Source organism: Microtus ochrogaster, chromosome 7 (assembly GCF_000317375.1).
Source record: "Microtus ochrogaster isolate Prairie Vole_2 chromosome 7, MicOch1.0, whole genome shotgun sequence".
NCBI lineage: Eukaryota > Metazoa > Chordata > Mammalia > Rodentia > Cricetidae > Microtus > Microtus ochrogaster.
The window spans coordinates 52,909,458-52,923,218 of record NC_022014.1 but is presented as its reverse complement, the minus strand read 5'-3'; the positions used below and the strand labels follow the sequence as shown (position 1 = coordinate 52,923,218).

At 44.0% G+C, this 13,761-nt stretch overlaps 1 protein-coding gene across 3 annotated transcripts in view; it reads left to right on the top strand.

Annotated features, from left to right (window-relative positions):
* Positions 1 to 13,620, top strand: part of Pdxdc1 (pyridoxal dependent decarboxylase domain containing 1) — a 57,364-nt gene extending 43,744 nt beyond the window's left edge. For all 3 annotated transcript variants that reach the window (XM_013347479.2, XM_005350348.3, XM_026780154.1), the window contains exons 14-23: positions 2,000 to 2,063; positions 2,981 to 3,069; positions 4,730 to 4,835; positions 7,721 to 7,892; positions 8,617 to 8,735; positions 9,022 to 9,143; positions 10,209 to 10,301; positions 10,386 to 10,482; positions 11,516 to 11,620; positions 12,058 to 13,620. In XM_013347479.2, the coding sequence (XP_013202933.1) occupies positions 2,000 to 2,063; positions 2,981 to 3,069; positions 4,730 to 4,835; positions 7,721 to 7,892; positions 8,617 to 8,735; positions 9,022 to 9,143; positions 10,209 to 10,301; positions 10,386 to 10,482; positions 11,516 to 11,620; positions 12,058 to 12,314 (1,224 nt within the window). In that variant the 3' untranslated portion in view covers positions 12,315 to 13,620. The remainder of the gene's footprint in view (positions 1 to 1,999; positions 2,064 to 2,980; positions 3,070 to 4,729; positions 4,836 to 7,720; positions 7,893 to 8,616; positions 8,736 to 9,021; positions 9,144 to 10,208; positions 10,302 to 10,385; positions 10,483 to 11,515; positions 11,621 to 12,057) is intronic.
* Positions 13,621 to 13,761: the final 141 nt, after the last annotated feature.

The following is a 13,761-nucleotide window of genomic DNA, read 5'->3' as shown; positions in this document are numbered from 1 at the left end:
TAACAAACATGATACCCAGTGTGTTTTTCCGCATTGTTTTGTTTAATTCCCACAGCAGTCCCCTTTGTTCTTCTGCTTAGAGACACTCACTGCTCCCCATTTCTTCTCTTTACTGAGTTGTGAGTTTTGAGACCTCGGTTCAAACATGTCTTCTTCAAGAAGCCTTCCCCTCAGTACACTGAGATCACACACACCAGGACATACATCACTTGATTCCCTGGAATTTTTTATTCTTTGTTGAACTTGTGTGTGTGTGTGTGTGTGTGTGTGTGTGTGTGCGCGCGCGCATATGTACACATAATATATATGTATTTCTTTTCTTTAGAAGCTTCATCAAAGGCTTTGTGTAAATTCTCTATCCACCACATGGGCATTAAAATATAGGACTTCAACCATAAAATCAAAGGTTCACAACCACTCACGTTCCCTGTCCATGCAGCTTAACTTACATTTATTGCTGCCACTGCTTTGTTGTCTTTTTAAAGATTGAGACAGGGTTTCTCTTTGTAGCCCTGGCTGTCCTGCAACTTGCTCCATAGATCAGGCTGTCCTCTGCCTCTGTCTGCACCACCACGTCCAGCTGTCACAGCTGCTGCTTCTGTTTTAGTCTTTTTTCTGGATTCATTTTGTTTTGAGCCCAGAAATGGTTTAAACACTTTGGATTTAATTTGGCTTAATCTAACTGTTTGAGAATTTAGGGTTAGATAACTTGAGTATCCATTCAGTCTGTTGTGTTGGTAGGGCCCTGCGTCTGTATATGACTCCGCATGGTATTCCTGTGCACACTGACACTGAGAGCAAAGTATGAGGAAACAGTGATCGCATAGATAGACGCTGTAGACTGGACCATTCTGCCTTACATCAAAAAAGCAAGATTAGTTTGCCACCTTCTTAGTTCTTTCTTTTTTGTGGAATTTACCCCATTCTACTTAAACAATAAGTCCTTATTCTCTTAAAGGCATTAGTAATTTTATTTATGTGAAAGTTAGAGGTGGCAGATGTAAAAGCATTTTAATATAAAAACCAGCTCAATAAATAACTAGCAAATTTAAATATAAATCTTGACTGATCTGAATCTCCTTAAAATGTTAGTAGAGCCAGGCCTGGTAGTGCATACTTTAATACCATCAACTGGGAGACAGAAACAGGAGCTTTCTCTAAAATCTCTACATATTGAATTCCAGACCTTCTAGCACTACATAGTGAGAGCACCTGTCTGTGAGTTAGCACTTCCTCTTGTGGTCCTACGAAGTGAGTTCATTAGCCATAGCATAATTCAAAGCACAGGAGCAATAGCTACAGTGATAGATTACAACTGTTAAATGTTGAAAGAAAGCATCCCCAGAACTTACCCCAACAAGACCACCAAAGATCCTGCCAGCTATTGCTCCTTGGTGTGTGCCTGACGGCCGGCATGTTGTTGTAATGCAGTGAGCACTGTCATCAGCTACTTGTCTGACAATCCACCAGTGTATTCTAGCCTGCAGGTATGTGCATTGCCAGAAAGACTTGAGTCCTGTTCTAAAAGCTGGTGTCTTTTCTTTTTAAATCCCTGAGTATAAAAGGTTCCTTGTTTAGGCTAGAGAGATGGCTCTACAGTTAGAACACTTGCTACTCTTGCAGAAGACCCAGATTTGATTCTTAGCACCTACATAGTGGCTCACAGCTGTTTCTAATTCCAGTTCCAGGATATTCAGTATTCCCTCCTGATCTCTGTAGGTACCAGACGCACACTTGGGTCACACACACGCATGCAGGCAAAACACCCCTACACAATGTTTTAAAGGTTGCTTGTTTGCATGATTTTATAGGGTTTGTTGGGTCAAGAGAGTAAGCAACCATCATTTTCATTTTCAGTTCAGGCCAGTTACAGCCTTTGAGCTTTTTAACATGTCTGTGTACAGTGGCATCTCTGCCTGCTTTTCCAAAGATAGCATCTCATTCTGTTGGTGTTTGGTCCTATTCTCAATGTGGTAACAGCACACTTCCCTTTTTGCAGGTGGAAGATGAGCTCAGTTCTCCAGTAGTAGTGTTCAGATTTTTCCAGGAATTACCAGGCTCAGGTAGGCAATTAAAAAAAAAAATCTGTGCTTCGGGCTTTAAATTTAATATTATATGAAATTAAATGGGTAATCTATATGTTTTCATTGCTAAAATCTTCAGTCATTTTAGAAAAATATAACAGTTTTGCAAGCATGCTAATTAGTGTTAAGTGCCTATGACTAAACCAAGGACTTCCAAATGCCATCACATAACTTGTGCCAAGCCAGCTAGAGTGCAGTGCTCAGCAGACTAGTTGTCAACTTACAAAATTTGCTTTGGTTTGTTTTCAGAATCCCTGTAATGAGAGTCACTTTTTGTTTATTGTTTGTTCTTTTTTTTCTTTCTTTTTCTTTGAGACGGTTTCTCTGTGTACCCCTGGCTATGCTGGAACTCGCTCTGGCCTCAAACTCAGAGATCCGTCTGTCTCTGCCTTCTGAGTGCTGGAATTAAGGCTGTGCGCCACTACTGCCCCTCTGGCCTCAGCTTTACCAACGGCTGAGATTATAAACGTGCATCACCAGGCTGGCATTGAAAGCAATTTTTTTTAAAAGATGAAAATTAAGAATCCTATTCTAAGTTGGGCAGTGGTAGTGCAAGTCTTTTAACTCAGCACTTGGAGGCAGAGTCAAGTGGATGTCTGTGAGTTCAAGGCCAGCCTGGTCTGCAGAGCAAGTTCCAGGACATTCACAGTTATACAGTGAAACCATGTCTTGGAAAACTGGGTGGGGGAAGAGAGAATTCTATTCTAAAAATCTATTGAGAAGTTACTTAGTTCATCAGAAAAGTATAGGCAATTAACCTCAGACATTTTTATTTCATTAATATATTATGCTGTTCTCTTGGGATTCACGTTGGCATCTACATGAAATGGAGTTAAGTTATAATGTTTATTGTAGTCTTGTTTCTGGGAATGAATCCCTTCTGTGTTTGGCCTCAGATCCAGCATTTAAAGCTGTCCCTGTATCCAGCGTAGCAACTGCAGCTGTTGGCCGGGAGAGACACTCCTGTGATGCACTGAACCGCTGGGTAAAGATGGCTCCTATCTACTTTTTCTCCTTTATGTCTTGGAGCAGTGTCACCTGGCCTCATGCCTGCTGTAACATGGTTGTGTGTGGTAGTCATAGCCGCAGTTAGGAGCTTTGTACAGAGAGACCAGGCTTGTTCTGTTTTGATTAGATAAGCGCCTCATACACTGTCAGCTCTGGCAGGCCCCTCACTTTCCTTCTGTGACCATGTCCTGATTGCTGTGTAAGGCTAAACAGCGTGTAAAGCCTGGACTTCAGTACCTCTGTTTTGGGCAACAAGCGTGGTCTAAAGCTGGGTGTGGTAGTGCACATCTTTAATCCCAGCATTCTGGAGGCAGAGGCAGGTGGATCTCTGAGTTTGAGGCCGGCCTGGTCTACAGAGTAAGTTACAGGACAGCCAAACCTACATAGTGAACTCTAAAAAAGTGAGTTTCTTGTCTCAAAGAAACAAAACAAAGTGCATCAGAAGGTACAGGTGTTCCCTATGCCCAGGCAAAGTGGGCCAGCATTCTGTTCTAGCGGCTTTTGGACACTTATGTTTAGTACCTCTAGATTTTAGACTTCAATTGTTCTTAATAGGGTAAAGATGTTGTCTTAGGGTTTCTACTGCTGTGAAGAGGCACTATGACCACAGCAACTCTTATAAAGGAAAACATTTAATTGAGGTGGCAGGTTACAGTTTTAGAGGTTCAGTCCATTGTCATCATGGTGGGGAGCATGGTGGGGAGTGTGGTGGCTGCAGGCAGACGTGGTGCTGGAGTAGGAGCTGAGAGCCCTTCTTCTTGCGGGCAGCAGGAAGTGGTCTGTCTCACTGGGGGTGGCTTGAGCACATATGAGATCTCAAAGCCCACCTCTACAGTGGCATACTCCAACAAGGCCACACTTCCTAATACTGTCACTCCCTCTGGGTTCTTTTCAGACCACCACAGATGTTCACAGCAGTATCATTTCCTGAGGTTTGATAAATATATAATTCATCCTTGTAGTGCCATTCAAAGAAACTATTATAAACCTGTAGACAAATGTTTAAAACAGATGGAAAATGATCAGCACAAATTAGATGGAAAAAAAATGCAGGTTACTGGGGCTGGGTAAGTGGCTCTGTGGTAAAGTGCTTGCAGTGCAAGCATCAGTGCCCCAGTTCAGATCTCCAGCATCCATGTAAAACAGCACTGCAGCACTAGAGAGGCAAAGACAGGTGGTTCAGGGGGTTCATTGGCAGGACAGTATAAACAAAAATAAAAACGTACAGTTTCATTGAGAAGAGACCCTGTCTCAAAAAGTAAGGTAGAGAATGACTGAGGAAAAGCCCCGCATTGATTTCTGGTCTCCACATACAAATGTGTGCCTGCATACACACACAGAGAAAAACGTAGATTCCTAAAATGTAGAATGTCCTGTTGTTACAAAAACAGAGAAAAGACCCTGGGAAATATACCAGATATCAGTAGTTAGTGTTAAGATAGTATTTTGTGAGTCATTTTTATGTCATATTTTTGTTTTAATTATATTGCATATTTTTCTAAAGTGAATTTGTATTTGGAATAACATAAAATGAACTGCTGATATTGGAAGATGCCCTGAAGAATAAGGCAAACTAGCTCCAGGAACCACTTTAGTCTGGGTGAGGTGAGGAATGTTCTCTGTCCTTTTCTCTGCAGCTAGGGGAACAACTGAGACAGCTGGTGCCTATGTGTGGCCTCGCTGTCCTGGACTTGGAAGTGGATGGCACGTGTTTGCGGTTCAGCCCTTTGATGACAGCAGCAGGTAAGGCAATTACAACTCTGCCCCTGTGGCTAAGGCAGAAACTGCTAATGGCCAGAAGTCAGATGACTGGGCCCCCTTATGACCTGCTATCCTGTAATTTGCAGCATCTTCCTTTGAAGGAGCTTTCCTTTTGGGCTAAATTCAGGTTTCAGCATAACTTCTCAGAGAGTGAGGCATCTGGAGCAATTCAGTTCTGTGACTCTAGGTTTTCTATTTTGGTTACTTCTCATGTCCAAGTAAACATCTGAGTAACCTGTGGAGCTTTAAACCTTTCAACACAAGACCTGCACAGATTCAAGGCAGACAGGGTCCCACACTGAGAAGGGGAGAAGACATGGGGCAGGTCACCCAACAAAGAAGCTGCCTGCAAGCGAAAATGCCAGGGAGTAGCGGGCAAAATGAACTTTGGTGTTTTTGTGAACTTTTTGTTTCCCTCTGCTTTGTTTTGGCTCCCCCCCCCCCTTACTGGTCTTTTGTTTGTTTTGATTTTAGGCTTTGGACGGGGAGGGGGGTTGTATTTCTTATTTTTTGTTTGTTTTGTTTTTTAACTCTCATTTTTTTGTGTGTTTTGAAAGAGAGAACATAAAGTTGTATAGGTAGGGAGGTGAAAGAATCCGGGAGGCATTGGGAGGAAGAAAAACATGATCAAATATGTAAAATGTTTTTAATAAAAAAGAGTCCCTCCTATCTCAAACAGACCAATCTTTCAGTAGGACCACTGTTATAGACATTGCAGAAGCAGCTGCAAGGTTTTGCAGCTAAAACTGAGTCAGGATGCCTCTCCCAAATGAGAGCAGACCTGAGAAATTGCAACCAAGAAACCATGCGTAGTGCTGTCATTTTGTTCTAGAATTACTATTCAAGCTGCCTTGGGCTTTATGTGGATGCAGTTGTCCAACGTTGGAGCCATTCTGTAACATGAGGACCTGCTTTTCACCCCTGCCGCCCGGCTAGCTTAGCCCCAGTATAATCACACAGAAACTGTATTTACTAAAACACTGCTTGGCCCATTATTCTTATCTATGTTAGCCACATGGCTCAGTACCTTTTTCAGTGGTGCAGGTTCTTTGGTGTCTGGACAGGACTGGAGAGAAAGCTTTCCTCTTCCCAGAATTTTCCTGTTCTCGTTGTCCCGCCTATACTTCCTGCCTGGCTACTGGCCAATCAGTGTTTATTTAAAACATAATTGACAGAATACAGAATTGTCCCGCACCAACCAATCCTTATTTTATTCTAGAATCAGGGTCTTACTTAAACACTCGATTCTCCTTCCTTGGTCTCCTAAGCACTGAGGCTATAGGCATGAGCCACCACACCTTTCTTTTTTGGGTTTTGTTTTTGTTGTTCTAAGACAGAGCTTCTCTGCATAGCCATGGCTGTCTTGGAACTTGTTCTGTAGACCAGGCTGGCCTCAAACTCAGAGACCCACCTGCCTCAGCATCTCAAGTGCTGGAATTAAAGGCGTGCTTCACCACCTCCCAGCCACTGCACCTTTCTTACATGATAACTTTAAAAAGCTGGGGTTAGTGAGATAGTTTAAAAAAAATGATTATGTTTTTTTATAATGACTTAAAACAATTTTAAGAAAATTTTTGGTAGTTTTTCATGATTTATTCAACATTTTTGCAAAGATATTTTCTCAAGCTCATCAAAATAAGAAAATTTACCCTGTAAAGAAAAGGCTATTTTCAGAGCTTGCTGATGGCCTGAACCCCAGCTCTGAAGACAGTGCGGGAGGCTGGCAGAGAGCACCTGGGCAGCACCTGTGAGCCCAGAGGAGGAAGGATGGCAAACTACCAAGATTCCCCCACCTCTAACGCTGATTGACATGACTCAGTGTATCTCATGTGGTGCTGCTACTGTCTCCCTGCCTTCTTGTTTAGCCCATGACAGGTATGTGCAGCCTGAGTCAGGCCTGGGAGAGTTCCTCTGTGCATTAAATCCACAAAGTAGCTGTGTCCCCTGGAGGCAGCAACTGTGAAATTGTTATTTATTTATTCATTATTTATGTTTATTGTATGGATAGGGCACATGCATGTGGAAATCAAAGGACTCCTGGCACATGGATCCCCATGTACGTCCAGGGGATCAAGCTTAGGTTGCTAGGCTTGCTGATAAGCACCTTTACCACTGAACCCTGTCAGCCTGATTTTTAAAAATTTGTTTATATGTGTGGTATATGTGTCTTGTGCTTGTGGAAGCTAGAAATTGGCATGGTGCCTTTTATCTCTGTCCACTTTATATTTTTAGGAAAGTCTGTTGCTTAAACTTGGAAGCTCACTGAACTGACTAGTGAGCTCTAGGGGTCCTCTGATCTGTCCTTCCTCAGTGCTGTGGCTACAGGTGTCTACAAATGACACCAGCTTTTCGTGTTTATGATCCATGGGGATCTGAACTGAAGACCTCATGCTGTACATGGGAACTATTCTCCCAGCCCCAAGTGTGTTAGTTTTTGTCATCTGATTCTTCTATAGTTACATGGAACAACTTTAAAAAAAAATTAGGTTAGGTCAGGCATAGTAGCTCATGCCCATAATTCCAACACTTTGGAATTTGAGGCAAGAGAACTGCCATGAGTTAAAGGCTAGCCTCAACCATAGGATGAGTCCCTGTCTCAAAAAAAAAAAAAAATAATAATAATCCCAGCACTCAGGAAGCAGAGGTAGGCAGATCCCTGTAAATCCAAGGCCAGCCTAATCTGCTCTACAGACCTAGTTCCAGGACAATCAGGAACACTCAGAGAAATCCTGTCTCAAGAAAAAAACAAATTCTGCTAATACTGATCTAGTCTTTGACCTTGTTAGTAGTAAGAGTCTCCCTTTCATGTGCCCACCTACCCACCACCTGTCCTCTATGCAGTCTCAGACATTCTGTGGTGTTTTCAGTGTTAGGGACTCAAGGCGGGGATGTGGACCAACTCGTCACCTGCATCCAAAGCAAACTTCCAGTGCTGACATGTACACTACAGCTACGAGAAGAGTTCAGGCAGGAAGTCGAGGGGACAGCAGGCCTCCTGTATGTTGATGACCCCAGCTGGCCTGGAATCGGGGTTGTCAGGTAATGATCTCCCTTGCTACAAGATGTGACCTGAAGACGAGTTTGTCAAGACAAGTGGTCCTGATGCTTACGTGTGTATCCAGGTAGAATGAGAGTATGTTTGCTAAGGGTTCACTGAGATGTTCTGGGGCATTTACAAAACCCTAATGTAGACAGATAGTTTGGCCCACCATTTGGCTCAGTGAGTCAGGGGTCACTGTGTGCCATCTGCCTGTGCTAATTCACAAGTGCCCAGGGCAGACACACAGTGGACAGATGGTTACTCTATGAGATACACAGAGCTTTGCAGGATAAGCCTGGTTCACAGGAAGAGAGCTGTACTGGCCTCACAATCTTCTGGGATACCTCCTAGTTCTCATTTTTTTTTCTTTTAAATAAAAGACCCCCAGACTCGTTATTTTCCTGGACCACAAACTGGGGCTTACAACATTATTGAAAAATGACTCCAGAGCCGGGTGGTGGCGGCGCACACCTTTAATCCCAGCACTCGGGAGGCAGAGGCAGGCGGATCTCTGGGAGTTTGAGGTCAGCCTGGTCTACAAGAGCTAGTTCCAGGATAGGCACTAAAACTACATAGAAACCTTGTCTTGAAAAACCAAAAATAAAAAAGAAAAGAAAGAAGATTCCAGATCTGTGCTCATCTCTGGGGACTTACACTGCACCCACAGTCCTATCTAAAGAGATGTTCAATCTTAACTGCGTTACTGTGCTCTGATGTTTTTAGGTATGAGCATGTCAGTGATGGTAACAGCAGTCTGGAATCTGATCCAGAGGGGGAGAAAATACACACTGGACTTCTGAAAAAGTTAAATGAACTGGAATCTGACCTCATATTTAAAATGGGTAAGAACGACTTCTCTAAGTTGCTGAGAACTTTAAGAAGACCGTGTCCGATGGGTTTAAGAAAGATATTTGCATTGCCACAGAGGGAAGGAGCTCTGGTTTAGGATCAACTAGAGGCAAAGGGTCTCTCCTAGTAGGGTCTCCCTTCCTCTGCCAGCTCTCCAGCCTTCCTTTCCTTTGTCAGCAGCATCTTCCTCTTCCTGGGAAGAAGGCTCCTTTGCTGTCATCTCATAGTCAGGACAAACCTGAGGACTTGGGAGCCAGCCTTGCCTGTTTCTTCCCCCAGGCCCTGAGTACAAAGGCACGAAGAGCTGCATTTACGTCGGCATGGCGAGTGACGATGTGGATATTTCTGAACTAGTGGAGACCATTGCAGTTACAGCCCGGGAAATTGAGGAAAACTCAAGGGTCTGTAAGACGAATCAGTGTTTCATGTCTTTTCTAAAGTTTGTGATACAACACTGGGGAATGTCTGTTCATTTCATTCTTTTCTGGATGTGAGCTAGGTCTTGTGCCAGACATCAGGAGTGCTAAGTGGCCTTGACACAGTTGCTGTCCCAATGACCTCACCAGGTAGTGTGAAGGAAGAGCCATGTACAACCAAGCAGTACAGCAAATATTGTGGCTTAGGGCAGCTGAGCATTTGGGGACTTGCTCACATTTGTGTACACTGAGGTGAGACTTACTAAAAGGAGCTGGATCCTAAGGACACCAACATAGGTGTTTCTGATAAGGACCACGCCACCAGAAACAGACCTTCCTCTGTTGGTCTGGTAGCATGGGAGACAAAGTTGCAAGGCTAGAGGTCAGACTCCAGTCCACCCTTGCGTGAGAGCAGAGATGCATGTGCTGCAATTCATTTGGGGTAGAGAGGGGATGAAGAGGTTTGAAAAAAGGCCAAGGAGCTTGGCTGTGTTCACTGTTGGTTAGACTTTGGGTTTTTCCCAGGCTTGGCTATTACTTCTGACTTTCTCTCAGCACTAAACAGTGCTTGCTTTTCATTGATAAAACATTTAGGGGCTGGAGAGATGGCTAGGGGCTGGAGAGATGGCTCAGAGTTTAAGAGCATTGCCTGCTCTTCCAAAGGTCCTGAGTTCAATTCCCAGCAACCACATGGTGGCTCACAACCATCTGTAATGGGGTCTGGTGCCCTCTTCTGGCCTGCAGGTATAGACACAGACAGAATATTGTATACATAATAAATAAATAAATATTTAAAAAAAAACATTTAGAATGTAACTAGTTATTTCTCTTCTCTGACAGATGAGGCCAAACAACGAATTTCTGTCTGCTTGTGCCTGCATGAGCTTTCATCTTCTGTTTAATTTTCTATTTAGCTTTGCTCAAGTTTTTTAGTGCAGAATTGCATCTACTGATATACTTGTTGGGAAATGTCACCAATGCTGTTGATTGTGTGAATAGTTCTAGGCCCTGGGCAAGAAGCTTAGACAAACAGTATCTTTGGTTTTGCAGCTTCTAGAGAACATGACAGAAGTCGTTCGGAAGGGAATTCAGGAGGCTCAGGTCCAACTCCAGAAGGCAAATGAGGAACGACTTCTGGAAGAGGTAGGGTTAGGGTGGAAGTTTGCCAGGCTGGGATCCTGGCAGAGCACACTCGGCAGGTTATCCTAAACAAGGCTTGTTTTGCAGGGAGTGTTGCGGCAGATCCCTGTAGTAGGGTCCGTCCTGAATTGGTTTTCTCCAGTTCAAGCTTCACAAAAGGGAAGAAGTTTTAACTTAACAGCAGGTAGGACTTCCAACTGGTCTATGCCTAGATCTGTTATTTAAGTTTTGACCAGATGCATTTATCTCCTCGTACACTTCATACTTTATATCTCCCCGGATTCTCTGCCATGTCATCTCCCCCATCCCTGCTGAAACAGTGAGAAAGCAGCCACTCCACAGAATGCACATTGCTCTTCCTTGGAAAAGGAACATGCCTATCCAACCGGCCCACATCTGGGGACAGTGTACCATGGACACTGGCATAGGACTATTGTTTCCTATAGTCCTCCTGTGTACTTTGTATAGGACATGGCTCTTTCTGAGAGGGGACCCTAAAGGCTGTAGCACAAGGTATTTATTTTAAACCAGTGACTGGCAATGTTGCCAACTTGTTGGGAGATACTAGCGGCAGTGAATCCTTTCCTGTCCTATTAAAGAAATACTCCCGGGAACTGGAGAGATGACTCAGTGGTTAAGAGCACTGACTGCTCTTCCAGAAGTCTTGCCAGCACCCATGTGGTGACTCACAACCATCTATAATGAGATCTGGTGCCCTTTTTTGGCCTGCAGGCACACATGCAGATAGAACACTGTATACATAATAAATAAATAAAATCTTTAAAATATATGTAAACAATTTAAAAAAGAAAAAGAGAAATACTCCCAAAATTTTGATGTTCCTTCTTTTGTTCCTTCTCTAGATTCTCATGATAGCAAAGGTATCACTGGAGTTTCCTGTTATGGTGGCAGCAGGATGTAAATCCTAGCATTAGGACGAAGCTAGAGGATTAGGGTTTTCTGAGACTTTGTCTCAGAACATCACGAACAAGGAACATTTCATATCACAGACCTCAGCCTTTAATGTTAGCATCTGCTCATTGTTAGGAGGGTCCCAGCACACTGCACACACTGATGGAACTGAAGAGCCTGGGGAGAGACAGGAGCAACTGCAGGCTGGGTTTGCTCCGTTCAGTCAGTGGGAAGCCGGTTAAGACACAAAGCCATTTGAGGACAAATGGCATCTCAGGATAGCCATTCCTTTCTTTTCCTGACAGGCTCTCTGGAATCCACAGAATACACATACGTCCACAAAGTACAAGGTACAGGAGTGACACCGCCTCCGACACCTTCAGGCACTCAAAGCAAACAGAGACTTCCAGGTGGGTTAAACTGCTCCACAGTTCACCTTTATTAACAGAAGGAAACCAATTCTGTTCCACTTCGGGAATAGACTCATACATGCCGCTGAGGCTCCTTATTTTGTTGTTCCTTATGTTCCTTTCTGTAATCCAAAATTCCATTCCCTTCGCTGAAACAACAATTCAGGCACCTGAGATTTAGCTCCAAAGAAATGTCTCCATGGCACTGCAAAGGCAAGCATTACTTTAACCGAGGTCGTCACTCCTGTCAGGGGCACCACAGAAGCACTGGCCTGGGGAGCACTTTGGTGTCACTGTGTTCTTTAGTTCCTGCCTCACCTCTAAAGTGCAAACCAAAATTCCAGCATTCCTGCCAAATCAATGACCGTGCAGGACCACAGCACCTGTGTCTGTGGGTGTCTCCACCAGTTTCATCATGGTTCATCTTGTTTCTCTAGGCCAGAAACCTTTTAAAAGAGCTCTGAGAGGCTCAGATGCTGTGAGTGAGACCAGCTCAGTCAGCCACATCGAAGACCTCGAAAAGGTGGACCAGCTGTGCAGTGGGCTAGAGCACAGCAGCCCAGAGGCCCACTGCCCTGAGCAGATCTCCACGGCCCCTGCCCCCACAGCCAGACAGACTGAGACCTTGCAGAACAAGGCCCAGCATCCGGAAGATGACGACCCCCAGGTAGAGGGGCTGGAACGCTTAAGATAAACCTCAGTAACACTGGGCTTCGCCTGTACTGACTGTTTCAGGGAAGAATGAACTGTGCCACATGCTAAGATGATAGACATTTCTGTCATCTGTGCTAAACTGGGAGTTTTGCACAGAAACATGCTGGAAAACCAGGCTTTATGGGGGGGGCAATTATTTTATGTGTAAGTAGAACCAACAACTGACTATTTTGGCCTGCCCAACCTTGGCATCCCCTTTCTTCATATACCACAAACACGTTGTACAGAGAGAACATGTGGATTTCAAGCACCTTCCACTGGAAACACTGCTCTTTCTCTAGGCTGCATGGTGTCTCTCCAGGTTCTCCCCCATGCTTCAGTCTTACTCGGTCTGTAGTTCAGGCAGGTTGTAGGAGACATCTGCCTCACTGGCTGGCATCAGGAAATGGGTTTCAGTAGGACCTGAAGCCTCTGAAGGATGGCGTACACATGCGCTGTGGAGCTAGAACTGTCCCTGCTGCACCTTTTCTCCTTATACACTCTTTGTAAACAAATGTAAGGACTCATCTTTACTAGTAACGAACTGTAAGATCTCTTCCTGACCATATTTAAGTATATTTTAAACACTGGTAATGCCTTTAAGTTGGCGCCCAACATGCCCAGCACGCCCTGTGCTTGGGTATACTTAGGACAGAAAGCCCCCTGGAGAGCACCATGAAGAGCCTCCTGTGTCTGCTGTGCAGCACGGTAGAGGCTGCAGCAAGCCTTTGACCTGCTTTTCATGGTCAGCTGCAGCAAGCCTTTGACCTGCTTTTCATGGTCAGCTACAGCTTCTCTTCTACTCACCCTGGGCCCAGCTCCAGAAAGAACCAGAGAAGTTGCCTCTTCCAGGCTTGCCACCTAATTCTCATTCATTTCCATTTCCCAAGTACTGCATCACCAGCAGTACCCTAAGATGCCCCACCCTGTGCCTTTCTAGTCCCTAAAGTCAAACAATGGAAGATGCTAAGATGGTGGGCCGGTGGACTGCAGTGTTGGAAGCCTTAGTTATACCACATTAAGCCTATAATTACACTGATTTGATGTGATTTTTGACAGTTGCCACTTAGCAAAATGCAATCTTTCCACTTTTTTGGGGTGCAAATGATTAAATATAGTCTTCCCTGTTTATTTGATGCAATGAAGTATAGCAGGTGACATGGGGGAGGGGTAAATTATCATCTTTAACAGATTGATTTTTAAATGTTTTTATACATTTGGAAATTGTTACCTGGTTTTGCTGCAACAGAATTTTACCTTGAGACACTATCTGATGCTGGCTTAAATAAAGGCTCTTGAGATTACTACTTGTGAGCTTGGTGTAAACATTACTTTTCATCAGTTAACAGAACAGTTCCTAAAAAGTAACTTCCATAACCCTAATTGGGCATCTTAGTAGCATCATATGTAAAAAGTTTCTCTCACTTTGTGGGGTTCAGATCGAATGT